We start from the raw sequence: 19,146 nt of genomic DNA on the forward strand, positions 1-19,146 counted from the left end.
CAAAAATGTAAACAAAAGTGTGCAGCTAGGCTACATGTGTACACATCTAACGACGAATGTTGTGAGCTCTCCATACCAAATATACTCCCAAAGCTGTCTTCCTGAAAAACGGACGAAGATTCAGAAGATTCAGAAGAGGACAGATCTTATTGCAATACTTCTGTCAGATTATTTGCATCAAAACAAGAAGCCGGAGGAAGATCATGTTTGTTCCCTTGCCGGTGCCGTTCGTGTTTCAGAGAACTGCCCCTGACCTCAACGCCTGGCGTCTCAAGTCCCCTCTGGCTCTCCGCTCCAACTCCGGTAAGACATTTTCTCTTCCCCCAGCTATACCTCCTCCATGTCGGTCAGACTCTGCCATGCAGACCCGCCCCACCTTGCTCGGTGCCGATGCACTTGCAGCGGGGAGCGCTGTTGGCGCACACACCCACTTATACACATACATTCACACGAGTACACACACACACTCTCACACACAGCTCCGGCTCCTTTTGAAGGCTTAAACTGGGTCCTTTACACTGGCGGGACGGTTGTTGAAATCAAAGCAGCTTCCCAGACCGCACCGGAGTCTCCAGACTGATAGAAAATTAATTGCGTAAAATGTCCTTTTTGATCTCCATTCTGTGGAACGATGCGCCATGGTCCAACTTGTGTGTTGGTTAATTTCCACCCGCCTATATGTTCCTTTCTCCGTGTGTTTTTCTCTCCTCTCCGTCCCCATCCTTCCCCTCTCCTCCACTCCCTACGCCTGAGCTTCAGCCTCCGTCTCTCCCCAACTAGACTCTCGGCAGGCAGGGAATATTCATGGCAACTTATCGATCCTGCGGAGATCGATTCCTGGGCCGGTGGAAGCAGGGAGAGGGGGAGATAGAAGGAGAGAGTGGTTGCACGGAAGAGGACGAATATACGAGAAGAGAGAGAAAACACTGTTATCCTCTGGTTTTATTTCATACTGTTTTGTGAATGTGCTTTATTCATCTACATATATTGGCACTGACGGGGCATTGTGCACACTGAACCTCTCCGTTTTCCGGATGTGGAGTTTTGTGGTGTGGTGTTTTGCGCTGACTTGCGTGCCGCTTGAGGCTTTCATCTTTGTTAACAGCATTGGAAATGGACTTCCAGTGACTACATCTCTCCGTCCCGTTGCTCGCCCTGCTGCATGGTTAGACCTTAAAGCGGAGAGGCAGAGGGAGTGTGTGGAGTCAGGGAGGGGGGAGGGTGACGGCTGGGGCTGGGGCGCCGTCTGCGTTTCATCTGCGCTGAAGCGGAATAAAAGAGCGCATGGTGGGAGAAGCCAGGCCGGCTTCCGTGTGTTACTGACTGTCGGTGTGTCAGCACTCTGGCTCCGTCCAGCTCCGACTGTTTCTCAGACATGCAACAGCTGTTCAACCCTTTTCCCCCCTCTATCCTTTAAGAGGGGAGGATGCACCGGCTATAATGTCTCTGCTGCTCCCCGTGTGTGTGTTTGCACATTGAAGGATTGCAGCGGAGGGGGTGTGGTGGAAAAATAGCATGGCAGAGCAGCGGGCTGTTATTTTCGACGCCAGTCTGTATTTAAGTCATTCACAATGCATGTACATAACTTACGTATCAGTGGGTAATGGTGCATAAATGTGGCTTGGTGTGCATCTTGACCGGTGGCTGGGCTCTTAAAGGGCCAGGCGCCCTTCTTAGTGCATCTATCCCCCCCCTCTCCACCTCTCATTTCCAGATCAGTTCAAGCCCATTTGACTCCAGAGATACCATGCTTCACCCTCACTCCACACACTCTTGTCAACAGTGCACATCGTGTGACAGTGAAGGGATAGGTGATAGAGGGAAAGAGGAAAAAAAGTGCATAGTGGGATGAGAGGGACCTGTTACCTGGCATATCTCTAGAGATATACACACAGAAGAGAGGGGAGAGAGGGAGTAGGAGGAGGGGAGGAGGGAGGGCGAGGCAAAGGAGCGGGGACCAGGAGGAGGAGTTTTCGCGCTCCGCACATTGAAAAATGGCGAATGTCAGAATGAGATAAAAAAAATGTGGAAAGAGAGAGCGGGAGAGAGAGAGAAGCGGGTGAAAGTAAGAGTAGATGACAGAGTGAAAAACGAGGGGGGAGAGGAAAACCCAGTTTGAGCTTGAGAGGTGAGAGTAAACCGTGGATGAGCCATTATGTTGCAGTGTCCCGGGCTGGGGCCAGCATCTGAATAAGCAGGCAAACTGATGAGATGTGTACATAGGCTGCAGGATTCCATAGATGGTGGGATAACAGTGATTCACAATGTTATGGTGATTTTATTCCCTCTCGATAATGCGGCACGTAGTGCTGTCCTTTTCAAACTTGGAGGAGCATTTGCAGCTACAAGGGTGCAGGGTCGATTCAGAATCTCAGGGCTGACACAGGATTGAGCTACTGATTCTACACCACCGTTATGGATCAATCAAAACAACAAAAGACAGCACTACACAGAACATTTTACTCAGAAATATTGAGATAGAGTCAACAGATTATAGAAGTTACAGGCAGTGGGCCCTTGAGCTTTAATTTGATATGCAGCTCGCAGCCACTACTGATATTTCACACAGGACATAAGGACATTAAAATACACACATGGACACAATCACAGGTTTGCCTGTCCTTGGAGGGCTCTTGACTCGAGTGCTCAGTTAACTTGTCTGTTTGACTGGCGGCAGCTCCTTGACTCCTTTGAGTTGGAGCTCTCTGCAGGGTCAGAGGTCACAGCAAGAGTGGTTGACTCAGCCCCACCTGACCCTCCTCTGCCCCCTACGCTTTCATTCTCTTTCATGTTACAACAGGCCTCGAGCACTCGTGCACAGCCCCTGTGGGGTTCTCACACACACACACACGCACTAACACACACATACATACACACACACACACACATACACATCATGAAACAGACAGACCATCACATAACGTAAAACAAGCATGTTAGGCCTTTTTCTGCCTGGATAGTGAGTAGCTTTAACTGATCCAGGTTTTGTTCTATTTTTAATAGCATTGTGTCTGTGAAGGTACAGGTCAGGGCCACTGTTATCTGAACGATCTGTGTGTGAGTGTGTGTGTGTGTATGTGTGTGTGTGTGCACGTGTGAATATGTGTGTGTGTATAGTAAAGTGGTTTGTGAAACCATCAGCATTAACTGGTGTATGAAAGTTTAATGGGACATAGAGGAGAAACCGCAGGTTTCCCACACAGCGCCGGGCTTGATATGATATGATGGGACATCAAGGATACTGGAGACTCCTGTACTCGCTCCCTCTCTCTCCATCTCTCTCTCTCTTGTTCTCTTTCTGTCTCTGTCTGTCTCTCCCTCTCTCTCCCCACGCTCTCATACACAGACACACACCTAGATTCAGTTCATCTGGTGCACTTTCTGTCACACACCATTAAACACCGTCTCCCATCATACACCATCTAACTCTCTCTCTCTCTCTCTCTCTCAGACTCACACAGGCACAGGCACACACACACATACAAACACACCTAAGAGGTTAGACTCTCATAATGTCCTTTACTCTGTCTCTCTGTTCTGACTGAATGATGGTTAACCCAACAATACCCCCCATCACCCTGCCCTTCAATGAGGCTCGTCACAATTCCCAATTATTTAATGACTATGTGTTATTTTTATTTCATGCACTGTGTGATAATGTGTTCCAATAAAATACACTCTTTCTATAGATCACTGTGTCTGGAGTCCTGTATCTGAACTCCTTGGCTATTGTAAAGACATTTCTGCTTTCATGTGTTTGTATGTGTGTGTGTGTGTGTGTGTCTGTGTGTGTGTGTGGTGCTCGTACAGTCTGTGACTGTTACATGATGTGAGGCCATGCATGTGCTTACCCTTTTGCTCTGTTTGTATGTGTGTTAGAGCAGAAGAGCAAGAGAGAGTGTGTGTGTGTGTGTGTGTGTGTGAGAGAGAGAGAGAGCGTGCGTGCAAACCAGTGTGTGTATAGGTATAGATCGGTGTGTGGAGGGGAGCGTGCAAGTCGCAGTGTTAACATGATTGCAAATGACAAAATGTCAACCTGGGTTTGTTAGCAACATAATGGGGAATCAATAGACACGAGAAAGATGTCAATACTACATGCTTTATTGCATTAAGCTACCTCTCTCCTTCTCCCTCTCCTCTTCTTTTCCCTTACCCCCCCACTCCCTTGCGCTCTCTGTCACTGTAGAATCATTCTCTCTCTCTCTCTCTCTCTCTCTCTCCCTCTCTCTCTCTCTCTCTCGCCCCTCTCCCTGTGCCTGTGGTAGTAGAATTAGATTGCAGTATATGAGCCAACCACAGGGTTCTGAATGCAGCGGACTGATGGCAGAATGCTTCAGGAGCTAATGGGCTATTGGTTTAGCTATTTATATTGGGATCACATAGACGCCGGTGACACAGTTTGACAACGTGAAAAGGCCCACAGGAGCCATGGTAGTGATGTCTGTGCTCAACTGCATATATCATGTGTGCACATTGATTGCACACACACGGGTTTCCATTCTGTGTTTGACAGTACAGACGCCTACTCCTAAGTGACTGCTGCCATAAAATTAAAACTCATTGAATAACATTATATGTGTTAGTTGGCAAAAAAAACAAAAAAAAAAACGACTTGTTTCGAAATAGCTTCATTTTTGAAGATATAATTATGCCTGCTCTTGAAATATTACATAATGAACTCCAGGCAGCGTGTTTCCTCCAAAAAAGATGCGCAGTATTTTGGAATTAAACCCTTTTCATGCTTTATATAATGGTTTTGGATTAATCCAAATGAATCCAGTCAGTCTGTAAGTGTGTGATGATAACATTAGTATCACAGTTGTGTCAAAGAGCTGGGTTGGAAAATGCCTTTTAATCCTATTATCTGTTTCCTCTTGTTTATGGGTTTGTGTAGGTGTGCATATGTGGCGCTGGCTTGTATTCGTATTTTGCATGCGGATGTGTGTGTGTGTGTGTGTGTGTGTGTGTTGGCTGAGACTAATGTAGTATTAATGCTGATGAGGTCCCAGAGCTCGTTAGCAGCAGTGAGTGGTATTGAGTTTCTCCCAGGGAGCAGGACAGACCAGGACACACAACACACACACACACACACACACACACATGCTATACCTCTTTACCGACCGTTAAGGTATTAATACCAATTACCACACACACACATACAGATTCACACATGCACACACATCTCACCAAACCATGACCTTTATACAAATGCTTTCCTTTAAACACACATGCTCCAACAGGGACATGCGCAGCACACACAACAAGGCACAGAGCGATCATTATGCAAACATATCCGTCCTAAGAGCTTGATGAGTGGCATTTTCAGGCACATCATTATTCTCGAATGTGTCCGTGGACGCGGGAGAGCCCTTTTTGCGCCGTGCGAAACACAAGTTGTTTTGCGTACCGTTGACACGCGAGCATGCACAAACGCGCAAACACACTCTGGAGCGTAATTTTGTGCGGTTGGTCAGCGTGTCCGGTGAAATACAACCCAGCATTAGTCCTAATCAGAGGCCGGGTGAGCAGGCCACTTAATCAGACCTATCACCCAGAGAACACACACACACACACACACACACACAGGGATAGATGTAGGGAGTGGGGGCGGTGGAGGGCTGTCTAGGCTGTTAATCAACACACCAGCAGGAATAAACACATACAAACCAACTAACCCCCCTCTGGTCATTGATTTATACAGCTCTCTCTCTTTCTTTCTCTCTCTCCCTCTCTTCCTCTCTCTCTCTCTCTTTCTCTCTCTCTCCCCCCAGTCCCTCTCCAACATACACATAATGTACATACAAACAACTCAAGCGTACTTGACCTCTACATGGGAGACCAAGACATCCTGTTGTGTTATAGATTGAGGTTGCTATGTACATGTGTGTGTGTGTGTCCTCGTGTGTCCATGTGTGTGTGTGTGTGTGTGGAGGGTCAGTCAGAGGTGGCCAGGCTGTGATGAGGATTGAAGAGGAATACGCCACATGCCACCAATCACCCAGATCAGCCTAGGCAGTGCAAACAAACCTCTGAAGTCCCGCCGAGCACATCGAACGCTCAACGGGTTGATTACGGCCTCGCTCTCAAACCCTCAAGATCACCTGATTTATTTAAAAAGGGTCAGCAGTGGACTTGCTGCATTCCACCGGTCAACGCGGCGTATGCATACACAACATACAACCTCATGCATTTCTTTGTTGCAAAGGATACGAGCTCCACACAGTCCATCTGATGAGATGACTGTGCTCCCGTAAAGCGAACAACAATGCGCTCTCTCAGGCCCGCTGTCTTTTTTTTTTTTGTTGTTGTTGTTGATTACCGCCGGCTCTCACCCCTGCCACCCCGCTCATGTGCCAGTACATTTAGATAATAAAAAAGACCAATAAAATCCAGAGGTTTGACTGGGTGCCTCCCCTTAGCCCGGCAGAGCAGGCGCCTAAATCGGAGGTTCTTCTTCTCCATTTCATTTAGCTGATAAGATTTATGGTAATGAAGGGGTCCTATTAACCTTTGGGGTTCCGCCGCTGTCCTTCAGATCGCCTGAGTAAGAGCGAGGGCGGATGAGAGTGCTTGCCGATGGCTTTTGAGGCGAACGCAGCAAGCATGTCTGGTGTAAGCAATGTCACATCATCACAAATGCACACTCTGGAGTACGAGTGCAGGCACACACATACACACACGCACACACGCGCACGCACATGCACACAGACTCTCCAAGAGCAGCTCAGCCGTTGAGGGAGAGTAGAATGCATGTTTAATCTCCCCTCTCTCTTTCTCTTCTCGGCATTTTCCCTTTTCTTTATCCCCCCTCTATCCTTCCTGCTCTCCATCCTTCTCCCGGCAGGAGCGCTCTGTTCTGAAATTAATCTGTTGTACTCTTCCACCTCTTCCCTCTCCCTCCCCTCTCTCTCTCTCTCTCTCTCTCTTGCTCCCAGTGCAATCTCTCTTACTCGGCCTTCCCTTTTTATACGTGCATATTCCTGGCTGCCTCTCTTCTTTTCTCATTCCTTGCGAAAGTGAGAGCTCGGCGTATCGAAAACACTCTGAGGTCAAAGCAAAGCAAGAGGCACGGCCCCGAACACGCTGCTGCGGTTATTAAAGTTGTACGCGTATAAAAAACATATATATTCCACGTGCATTTTTTCCTGTATTATTGATCAAAGCCATTAGTAGCTGATACACCTCGGCGGAGTTGCTCATCATGTCAGCTGGACGCCCCTTGTAGCTGCATCTATCCGTCCGTAGCAGCCATATTCATCAGTTGTCCATAAAGATTAAGGGGCAGAGGGAGAGGGAGGGATGATGGAGGGGGGCGTAAACCCCTCCTTCCTCTGTACAAGGGCTGAACCCCTCTGTCCCTTTGTCTGCTTGTAAAGGGGAGTGAGGGAGGAGGCGCAGGGTGGGGGGTGCTGAAGGAGTGACTAAGTGACCTCTCTCTCCCCTTTCTTTTGACTCTTGCATGTTCTGTCCATTTTGTTGCACACGTCCCGCTCCCTCCCTCCTCTTTCATCCTCTTTCGTTCCCCCTTTTTTCAGCCTGGTTAAGTCGCCATGGCTGTTGGCCTTGTGTGTCCTCTCTCTCTCTCTCTCTCTCTCTCCCTCTCTCTCTCCCTCTCCTCCCCATCGTTGGCAGCAGCAGCCTAGTTGCCAAAGTGTCTGTAGGACACATTAAAGCCCATAAAAGCCTGGTCTGCGGTCGCACTCTTAACCACCAGTCGGAGGTAGTGTACAAAAGTGACTTTAAATGAGTCTGTGATTACCCTGGAACATGGAGAGATACTGAAGTGGCCAAGAGAGCGTGAGACAAGGACAGAGAGGGAGAGAAAGAAGAGAGCAGCTTTCACATATTTTTTTTTTTTAGTCTTTTAAGAAAAAATGGAACACAACTCAATATTTTTGTCTCTCCCTCGGAAGACGAATAACCAGGAAAAGAGGCCCCGACTTGCACAGGCAGCGAATTCGGACCCCCTGAAATAGCCCCCCTGCTCCCCTCCAAGACACGGCGCACTTGCCCCTCCCCTCCCCTGTCACCCCTCTTCCTAATTGGCCACATGCTGCCTTGAGTGACAAGTGTAATCATCAGTCAAATTATGATGGAGGGCGAGGGTGGAGGCCAGAGGGAGGCGGAGGGGCAAGGAACGACGGAGGGAGGCAGAGACGGAGGAGACTGAAAGGAAGTGCTTTGATCAGACAGAGAGGGGGCAAGCAGGCGAACAGACAGAGCTACATGGAAACCTGCTGTCCACACACCTGCTGCTTCATGCACCGGCAACATTAGACAGCAGCGCCACAATGGAACGACACATAGCTTAATAATAGCCCCCCGTGGGCGCCGTTAATGGAAAAAGTGCATTGATTGTCACCACAATGTAAATATACATTGAACTCCCTCATCCTCTGCTTTTCATTTCATCCTAGCAACAAGCTGCCTCCACTGCCGTTTCAATCGCAACACACACACCAGAACAATGAAACCACTGGGTGTGGTAGCATAGCTGCACATTTCTCCGATTCTCCCTCGGCCGAGCCCCGGTCCGCCTTCTCTTTCCGTGCACTTTTGTTAGCGAGAGCAGATGTTAGCTCTGCGGCCGGCTAACGAGGTTTACAGTAATTAGGAGTGCTGATGAAGCGCTTTGATTCTCTGGCTGTGGCGGCCCGCTCATTAGCGGCTAGCTAGCTAGCGCTGCAGCAGGCGCTCCAGTCACATCCTATTAGGCGGCTCAATGTACACTCTGAATTAGGAGCGGTAGATTAAGTGGAGATGAAAACTGACTGCGTACACACACACACACATGCATAGACACAGGCACACATGGAAGTCTAAATTCAGACTAAATGAGGTTGACACACATACATTCACTTTAATGATAAAACAAAAATGTGCAAGTTTGCGTGTTTTTTTGTGTGTTTTGTGCAGAAAATGGAGCATCACTCGAATGTATGTGTAAGGAATGTCCAAAAAAGAACATTGTAATGCAAGTTTGTGTGTGTGTGTGTGTGTGTGCGCACGCCAGCACAAATCTCCCAATATTAGCCGGGCTCCACTCCAGGCACTTTTCCTGCGTTGCCCTCTCTCCATGTCTAAATAAAACAACAACAATCACATAGTGCACCGACTGTCTCCTGTAAATAAAACAGTAAACACACACACACACACACACACACACACACACACACACACACACACACACTTGAAAATATTCTGACGCTTTTCTCTATTCAGCACCTCAGCGTTCATCAATACCCTCTACATGTTGCCCCCCTGCGCTCTCTCCCGTGTCTCATCATCTTTTGTGTGATGGAGTGATTATTGAGGAGATGGCTCCCGTGTTTAGCGCGGCTTGATGAAGTCTGCCTTTGTCTGTCTGCACTGCCCTGTCGCAACCAGGACACCGCTTATAGCAAAATCAATACACAGAGTAGAGGAGAGAGAGAGAGGCCGGGCGAGGGAGGTAGGGAAAACACGGGGAAGGAGCGTTAAAAGGTAGATAGATGCAATGAGATGGAGGCGGGAGGGGAGAACGAGAAAAGAGCAGAAAGTAATGAGAGAGAGAGAGAGAAAGAGGAGGAGGAGGAAATTTAAATACTTGACTCTTGCTGCTGACATGGTGTCACTCTTGCCTGTGTGTGAGTGTGTGTTTGTGTGTGTGTGTGTGTGTGTGTGTAAATCAGCGTGTTTGTATGTATATGTTTGTCTTGCCTATACGTGGCCTTGACCGAGGGGTGTTTCTATCACTTGTGCTCTGTGTGTGTGTGTGTGTGTGTGTGTGTGTGTGTGCCAGCAGGTCAGGACAGCGCTATCTGTGTGTGACGATCGGCCGTGTGTGTATGTATGAGCTCGCCTTCCCCTCCCCAGAGCGGAGCGCTGTGTGAAGAGCAGAGGGAGGGAAAAAGAGCAGGAGGAGGGAGGGAGGGATGGGGAGAAGGTAAGGTATGGGGCGGAGGGTGGGGTGTTTCGGTAGGGAGGGGAGGGGAGGAAGGGCGGGGGGGGCAGTTGTGTGAGAGAGGCACAGCTGGGAAATGAGAAATGCAACCCCCTCCTTCCACCACCAGCACCTTACATTCACACATACGGCTCACACACACACACACACACATGCCCGATCCCCATCTCTTTATCCTCCCCTCAGGAAAGAAGGGGTGGGGGGATGCGGGGTGGAGGAGTGGGGGTGGGGGTGGGGGGTGGCTGTTGGGGTGCGGGGTAGGAGGAAGAGATGGAGAAGGGGACAGATAGGGGCATTAAAATTCATGGCTTTTTTTATTTTCCCTGCTGAAAATCAATAGTGTTTACTATGAATGAGTGGAACAGTGGACAACAGTCGTGCCGAGGGGAGAGACAGAGAGGGAGAGAGAGAGAGAGAGAGAGACAGAGAAAGAGCAGGCGGAGGAGGAGGAGAAGGAGGAAGAGGGAGAGAGAGAGAGAGAGGGAGAAGGAGGGAGAGGTGGAGATGAGCAGGGGTGACTTTATTACTATAGGCAGAAGCACCAGAGGCCAAGGTTAAAGACCAGCAGGGGCAGGGAGGAGAGAGAGAGAGAGGAAGAGAGAGAGAGAGAGAGAGAGATGTTGGGAGTAAATACAGTTGTCTTATACAATAGAAATCCCTGTAGAAATGCTGTTTCATCATCTAATGTAAATCATGTACATTATAACATAACATACCACGCTGTAATGACTTACACAATAAACAAAAATCCATCTTAACAAGTCATTTAGTTTCGTATTCAGACTTATTTTTTTATTATTTTTTTTTTAATGAAAAGATAAGATAAGATAATCCTGTGGTTTTTCAGTGCAGTTTCATTTGTTTAAGGATTATTTTCCCCCCCAGGATGTGTAAGTATGACAAGGTGGAATAAGACAGATCAGCCCACTATAGGATCAAGAAAATCACACTTGATTAAAGAAAATTCAAGGAACAAGTTGATGAGATTAGGAAACCCACTTTTTCCACTTTTAACACTGAAAATGAAACGAATGGACTTGGTGAAGTGGAGATTTTTAACAGTGTCTGCTAACATTTACTGATAGATATCATTCAGCTGTCACAACTTTCTGTTTTTTATTCCTCACTTGTATTGTCTCTGATTCCCCCTTTGAAAAGCTGTGTGTGTGTGTGTGTGTGTGTGTGTGTGTGCGTGTTAATTGGCAGCCCACAAACACCGCTGACATGTTCTCTGACAAGCAAACAAACACACCGACAGAAAAAACAGACATCACACACACACACACATGCACATGCACATGCACATGCACACACACTCCAAACCAGTTCACACTGAGTTGTTCAGCAACTCTGACCCTGCTCCCCGCTGCTGAAAGCCTAGAAGTTCAGCATGGCTTACCAGTGTTTTGATTAAGCTCTGTCTGTGTTTCTCACACCATTTGATCAAAGAAGAAAAACAGTGTGTTTTTATTGGTTTTTAGCTTTTTACTGGATGTGGTTCCTGCATGATCCAAGTCAATCAAAGCTTTTAAAACACAGTTAGGTCCTTTTCTGCTGACAAAATGTTGACAGTAAATATCAAAAAGCTAATTTAATGTGAGCTAGCGGCAGCTGTGAGTAACAGCGGATGAAGACGGCGTTCTGTCTCTTGCTGTATGTTTCTTTCTTTTTTTGGAATCTGTTTCTTTGGGCTGTTTTGTGTTCAGGTGTGTTGACCTGTGTGTGTGTGTGTGTGTGTGTGCCAGCATGTGTGTATGGACATCTTCTCTGTACAAACCCCCGTCGTGCGTGTGTGTTTGAGTGTGTGTGTGTGTGTGTGCTGTGCAGGGGGTGATATATATTCAGTCAGCTCATGCATTATGGAGAGTGCAGGTGAGAGCATCTAAATGTGAACTGCTGGTATGTGGAGGGTTCAGGGCCAATCTCACCGAAGCCCTTTGTATTAGCATAGCATCTCCATTTCAAATCTCCCTGTCAAAACCCTGCGCCATGTTTTATTCAGCAACAGATATTGATCACGTATTACGCGCACATACCAAATCTATATTGCATAGCAAATCCAAGCCTTTGATATGTATATTATATTGCTTTGGGAATATGCTGCATATTGAATGCCAGTGTTTGTTATGTGCATAAACTCTGTGATGCTTTGCTGATGAAAAATATATTTTGTTCTTGCAGATGCTGGTATTTGTAGGGATGCATTGATTTATCGGTGGAATATCGGTATCAGCTGATACTGGCCTTGCTGACTGCCATTGACCTACGCTGCCATCAGTGTGTTGGCCAATAAGATTACATTCACCGATGGCAGTAGCCAATATTTATTGTCCATTTTTGTCCAGGGCTGGACACTAATGCTGTCCCCTCGCCGAAAAACAGTTAGGATGGACAAACATCTTCTATTAGAGGCCTCCAGGAGTAGGATTTTTAAATAATTATTGTTATTATTATCACATATAATCACTGACTGTACTCTTAGTTGGCTGAGTCGCGAGACCCCTGAAAAATAAAAAGATTCTGAAATGTTTCTGTGGTACTGACCATTCCACCCATCATATGAGAAACGTGTTGCACTATTAAGAGAGATTAAACAGAGACAGCGTCGCAGATAAATGTTAAATTACACCTTCGGATCGGAGTCGTCCTACAAGTCAGGACTGAACAGGGATTGAGGATCAACGTCCAATTTCCCGTGAGCAGCTTCATTATACACACACTCCTGTCTGCTCCTTGTTATCATTAGAGGCTGCATCTAGTTACATTATGGCGCATTCAAGCTCTATTCAGTACAAATGAGTATTGGGCAAAGATAAATTATGTTTTCATGATGTGTTCAAATGAAGTCAAAATTGTGGTTTTGGCGAGAGACTGGAATTAAATAGGCCACATTTGTTTGAAGGAGAAATTTGTGGGAGTAGGCAGTGAAACAGCAGGCATAAAAAGGCTGTTGAAGCTGTTTTTGTCATGTGAAAGAAGCTTACGTTTAAGGTTGTTTCATAAATTTGTACGATTGAATTTGCGCGGACTTTGTGAAGACTTAAAAGACGGTTAGGGCAGCTATTGTTATTTTAAACATCGGTATCGGTGACGGCCCAGAATTTCACAGTCGGTGCATCTCGAGTTATTTGATATGTTGATGGTGTGTTTGGGTTTTCTGTTGAGAGAGAGCTGAGAATGTGAGGTTTAGGGGTCAGAGGAGGAGTGAAGACTGAGGCAGCCAAAGCACATCCATTCAGCGGCGGTGTGTGTGTGTGTCAGTGTGTGTCTGTGTGTGGGCAGTCAAAGCACATTCATTCAGCCGCTGAGTGTGTGTGTGTGTGTGTGTGTGTGTGGACATTGCGCCGTCCGCAGGGATGAGGTAAGTTTACTCAGGTCGAAAAGGTACGGGAGTTCTTTTCCTGTAGGCGTGTGCATGTGCGCTCCTTGTTCCAGCGCCCCAAAAGACCAAAGTGGGTGTTATATGCTAACTTCAATTTCTCAAACCACTTACAGAGCATCCGGCCACTCGGTCGACTCGACCTCCAAGCACCTATATACATTAATAGCTTAAAGCCCACATTCCACTATACCAGCGTCTCTTTGTCCATCGACATGTTTTTCCATCAATATTTCTCCATGTGTTAAACCGGAGACCCGAGGCCATCGCTGGCTCTCTATCATCTGGTGGTTTTTACCATCATGCTGCATTGGTAGTGCACTAAATCTCCCCTCTCTAAATGACTGGAGCGGATGAGAGGTCACAGTATATGGGGGAGGAGGACAATGCAGGCTTTAGTCGTGATGGAGCTTGCTTTTTCACCCTTTATGAGCAGAGGCAGCCTATTTGCTGAATGGGACAGGTAAGCACTGAGTTGTAGAGGAATGAACATTTTTCCTGTCTTTCTATCATGGTGTGAACATATTGCTTTGCCTTTTTTTTTTTTTTTTTTTTTTTTCCTTTCTTTTCTCACCGAGGTTGGATTCAGTAGTTGGCTAGCTGTCTTTCTCCTGCCTCTTGAATCTTTTTCTTCCCAACTATCTCTCCCTCTCTTTCTCTCTTTCTCGCTCCCTCCCTGTCTCTCTCTCTCTCCCTCAGTACTCTGTTCCCTTAGCGACCGTTTCCAAGGTGCCCATTCCCAAGGGCTGGAGGAGGGGTCCAGTGATGTCATGCATGCATAACTCCACACCTGTAATTCATGTCTTGTTCACCCGTTCTCTTTCAGTTTGCCACATTTTCTCCTTTTCTGATTGCTCATCATTTGCTCTTTTTTTTTTGTCCATTCACTCTATTTTTTTTTTTTAAAGTCCTTCACCTTATCCCCCTCTCTCTTCATCTTCCTCTTCCCGTGGCTTTTGTTGCACATCTCGCCAACGCAACAGCTGACTGTTTTAACGGTGTCCTCTCGACAGAATGAAATTGAATTTTGCTTCAGAAACCGTTTTCAGTTTGTCTCCAAATCTGATGTCACTTGTTTGGATCTTTTCACTCGCTGTTAAGAGAGAGACAGTTGAGCTGCCCTCTGCCCACAGTGTACATGACTCTCTACATCTGCTCCATGTTTAAAAGGTCATTTGTCAAACCTGACATTTTCTGCCCTTACCAAAGGTTTCCTCAATATCCATCCTGGCTCTCCCATTCAGCGTTTATGCCTTCCTCATCTATTTGTTTGGTTTTGTATAAACTTTTTCTGACAGTAAGTTCCTCTTTGGTGTCATAAGTTATCAGCAGAAGAGGAGGTTGAATTCTATCATCTTGTAATGTTCAATAAACTGAGGAATGACAGATGCGGTCTCCTGTGTGTGTGTGTGTGTGTGTGTGTGTGTGTGTGTGTGTGTGTGTGTGTGTGTGTGTGTGTGTGTGTGTGTGTGTGTGTGTGTGTGTGTGTGTGTGTGTTTGAGCACACCACGGGTCTGAGTTGCCCGGGTAATGTGGCCAAGGATCCAGAGAAATGTAAGCTGGAACCGGAAGTGTGGTGAGTGAGTACTCACACACACTCAATGAGGTCTGATTAGGGATTAGTGTGTGAGTATGTGTGTGTGTGTGTGTGTGTCAGCAGGATGTTTTTACTTTGCAGAGGTTGTCACTCCTGTGTTTCCCCTTGTGTGCCCTCTGTTCTAGCCCTATTCCCGTATTTTGGTTTTTGTCCCAGACAAAAGGAGGCCCCGCAGCAAGGCCCCCTACCTGCACACCGGCGGCCCCCCTGTTATGTTGAACCCCACACACACACACACACACACACACACACACACACACACACACACACACACACAGACACACACACACACACACCCTAACCCTCCTGCCACTTCTCCATTTCACCATCCCCTTTCCTCAGCTGCGATAGGACAACATTGGTGGGCTTGTTGAATGAACTCTGTGGTTGTGCTGACAAATCAATGATAAAGGGTAATGACAACAAGAATGTAATGTATCTGCTTGCGCTTTCATTGACTCTCTCCCTCTCCCCCTCTCTCTCTCTGTCCCTCTCCCTCTCTCTTCCTCCCTTTCTCCTTCCTCACTTCTTGCCCTTTATGCCACCTTGACTTCCCTTTGCACTACAAACCACGTTCCTCCCTCTTTATGTTTGTCTATGCATCTTTTTTCTCTGTCGTTTGTTTCACTCTATTGGTCTGTCTATCCTCTGACTCCCTCCCTCTCTCTCTCTCTCTCTCTCCCTCTCTCTCTCTCTCTCTCTCTCTCTCTCTCTCTCTCTATTGATCCAGTCATAGTTTTCTCAGTCTTCACAGTACTGGGCCGCTCTAATCAATACAGATAATTGTCTGCTCTCTCTCGATGCCAAACATAGTCTCCCCTTCTCCCCTCGCCCTCCCTCCTCCCATCCCTTTTTATCAATGAACCCCGGTCTTCCCTCACCCCTCCTCACCCGCCCCACCCTCCCCCCACCAGAAGGGGATTCCCCCTCCCTTAATGACGGGAGATAACCTGCTTTCTTTACCGATTTTCTCCCACCCAGCCCTCCCCTCCCCTCCTCCGTCCCTGCCTCGCCCGCTCCCTCCCTTTCCTCCCTTGTTCATCGATTACCGTGAGAGTCGGGGCCCGGCCCGCCCGCCCTACAGATGTAAACACACACGGCACTCGTGTTGCGGTTTAGTTGGCGTTCGACCGCTCCCCATGTGCGGGCCCGGTGGTTAATCAGTGAGATCCAGCTGGTTTTTTCGCCCAGATAATGGTGGCTTCCCATGATGGCTGAGACCCGCCATCATCCACAGGAAGACATTTTACACCCAACATCTGGCCGATTCCCTGCCATCGCAAAAAAATGTGACCTCATCATTCTCGGTGTGTGATTTCAAAGTATCGGTAGAAGGTGCCCATCCATTATTCAATTCATCCATTTTCTCCAGCTGTATTTAAACTGGTGTTGATGGCAATATAACGCAACATGGTGGTAATGAAACCCTCCTCCACCACATTAGGCCCTGCTGACAATCTATAAACTCATTTTAGAAAATGCAGAGAAATGTAACATTGGAGAGAGCAGGATGAGCAAATGATGAAATCCAAGCTCACAGTCAGATGCATTGCAGCATTCATATTCTTTCTCTACATATGAAATCCTGTGTGTTTAATAATGCATTGTTCCCTCCAGCCAGCAAGGCAGGTTATAGGCCTGTGAGGTGCGATGTGTGTGTGTGTGTGTGTGTGTGTGTGTGTGTGTGAGAGAGAGAGAGAGAGAGAGTGAGAGTGAGAGTGTGTGTGAGTGTGTGTGTGTGTGGGGGGGGGGGGTCTGTGTGTGTACATGCATACATGTGTGCATGCATACATACATGTATTCTTCTGTGTACCTCCTATGTATCTGTAGCACCCAGTAGCAGCCTCTGATGTATTCTCTATCACAGAACTCAATCTAGAGCCGTACATAAACCACACAGGCAATATCAATGACAATATATATACTGTGTATCTATATATATTTATATCTGTATCTATATATACATATATATGTATCCAGTGTTCACACAGATATCTCATATCCACTTATGTCTGCTTCAGAGCTGATAGCCCGGGCTTCTGTTTGGTCTTTTCCACAAGAGGCGGAGTAAGACGGAGCTGGAAGTGGGCAGAAACGGTTTCAATCACGCTGCCGGCTGAATAAAATGATTTGCCGTAATGTGGGAAAACCGGAGCGAGCAAAAGCAAATCATTTGTATTTGAATTGTAAGAGTGTGTTGCACGTGCGAGTTTTATCAATATGTTTGCGCAGCTTCGCGAGCTTACTACCCACCGTATGCTTGCCCGTCTGTGTCTGTGTGTGTGTCAGTGTGTTTGTTTGTGAGGGCACGAGTGTGTGTGTGCATGCATGTGTGTGTGTGTGTGTGTCTACATTTGAGACACAGAGGGAGAGTCCGGAGGCCAGGCTCAGGTTTACACGTGTGTGATCAGACTAAGCAGGGCTTAGAGGGGCCAGCAGCGGGACGCAGGAGAGAGAGAGAGGGTGGGGTGCAGCGGGGGTGAGGGGTTATTGTTCTGGAGGAAGGGGTGGCGGGGGGTCGGCCAGGAGACAACAGGGATCCTCTTTTCCCCCTGAGAGTTGAACCTGCAACCCCCTTACCCTCTCCAGGCCCTCTGGTCATGGACTTGAACCCCGTAACCCCCCGCTGGACAATCTGTTCCTCTCCCCAGCTTCACCACAGCACTGTGCATGCCGTTAACGGATAAAGAGGCTCTGTGTGTGTTTGCGTGTTTGTGTGTGTGTGTGTGTGTGTGTGTGTGTGTGCGCACATGGCCACATAAATGTATGAGTCAAGTGTTTGGTCAGTTGGCTTTGACCAGTTGGGTCTTGCCCCCCTTTATTCAAAGTCTGTTACCAGGAAGAGGCCAAAAAAAAAAAAGAAAGAAAGAAAGAAAGAAAGAAGGAAACTGGCAGCTTGGTGATTTGTTATTTAACCTCTTTCTTTCTATGTAAGTTTTGCAGGGATTCTTGCTTTGCAGTGCAGCACGAGAGGTGATTGTTTTATATTTTATATTTTGTTTGGAATAGTGGAATGCTGAATATGGAGCGCGATCCACAGGGACGCAAAGCGATGAATTCTGTCTCTTTCTCTCTCTCTCTCTCTCTCTCCCTCTCTCCCTCGGTGGACTCTGAGCGCTCCCGGTGTCCCTCTAACAAGGACTGGCTGGGACGCAGAAGCAGGAAGGTTTATGCATGCTCGAACCCGGCTCATTCTTCACCTGTCAACAAAATCATTCTCACCTCAGAAAAAAAAAGAAAAGAAAAAAAAAAAAACGGAGGTAGGGAGGAGAAGGAGGGGCTGGAGGAGGAGGTTGGGGGTTTGGAAAGATGAGGAAGAAGAAAAGAGGACGGGAGATAATATTTTTCTCTTGGCTGTTTTTTTTTCCCCTTTAAAATATATATATTTCTCTATTTCTTCCCTTGTTTGTGTTTGTGGGCTTTGCTTATCAGATCCCAGCTCCATTCAGGGCTTCAGTCAGGGGAAGAAGCCAGACACCTCTCTCTCTCCCTAACTCTCTCTCTCTCTTTCCTTCCCTCCCTCTCTCTCTCTCTCTCTCTCTTTCTCTCTCTCTTGTTCTCCCTCTCCTAACCTTTGAGAATAAGAGCCTTGAATTTGAATTTCAGAGTGAGCGAGAGGAGGGTTTGGACGGAGGGAGGAGGGGAACCAGGAGGAGGAGGTAGGAATGGGTGGGTGGGGGTGGGAGAGGGGGGGTGGGGGGGGGGGTTGCTGCGGTCATTGAGAAAGGGCCTGCTCAGTGCGTCCTCCGGCCTCCCCCCTCAGAGGGGCCCCGATCGATACAAACTCGGAGCAATAAAGCTTTCCCCCTGTCATCTCTGCAGAATACAAAGCAGAATAGAGAGAGGGAGAGAGAGAGAGAGAGAGAAAGAGAGAGAGAGAGAGAGAGAGAGAGAGAGAGAGGGGTGAAAAGCTGTTCCGCTAGCCAGACCAATTTCCTAACCCCCCTCCTCCTCCTCCTCGCTTCACCACCACCCCAACACACCATCACCACCACCACCACCACCACCACCACCTCTATCAACCCCCTTACCTCCTTCCCTCTACCCATCTATCGTTCTCTCACTTCTTTCCCAAACGTATCCCCTGTGTCCCGGCCGTATCGCTGTATAGCTATCTCTCCATAATGAATGCAGCATAAATAAAGTATACAATAGACTCCCTGTTTCCCCAACTATCAGAGAAAGAGAGGAAGAAGAGAGGGAGAGGGAGAGAGGGAGGGAGAGAAC

At 47.5% G+C, this 19,146-nt stretch overlaps 1 protein-coding gene across 1 annotated transcript in view; it reads left to right on the top strand.

The window, feature by feature from the left end:
• The first annotated feature begins 203 nt into the window (after positions 1 to 203).
• The window catches only part of pou2f2b (POU class 2 homeobox 2b), a 42,861-nt gene continuing 23,918 nt past the window's right edge, over positions 204 to 19,146 (top strand). The window contains exon 1 of the mRNA XM_030073046.1: positions 204 to 303. Coding sequence (XP_029928906.1) covers positions 204 to 303 — 100 coding nt within the window. The remainder of the gene's footprint in view (positions 304 to 19,146) is intronic.

The sequence above is a fragment of the Myripristis murdjan genome, chromosome 16 (genome assembly GCF_902150065.1).
Source record: "Myripristis murdjan chromosome 16, fMyrMur1.1, whole genome shotgun sequence".
Classification (NCBI taxonomy): Eukaryota; Metazoa; Chordata; class Actinopteri; order Holocentriformes; family Holocentridae; genus Myripristis; species Myripristis murdjan.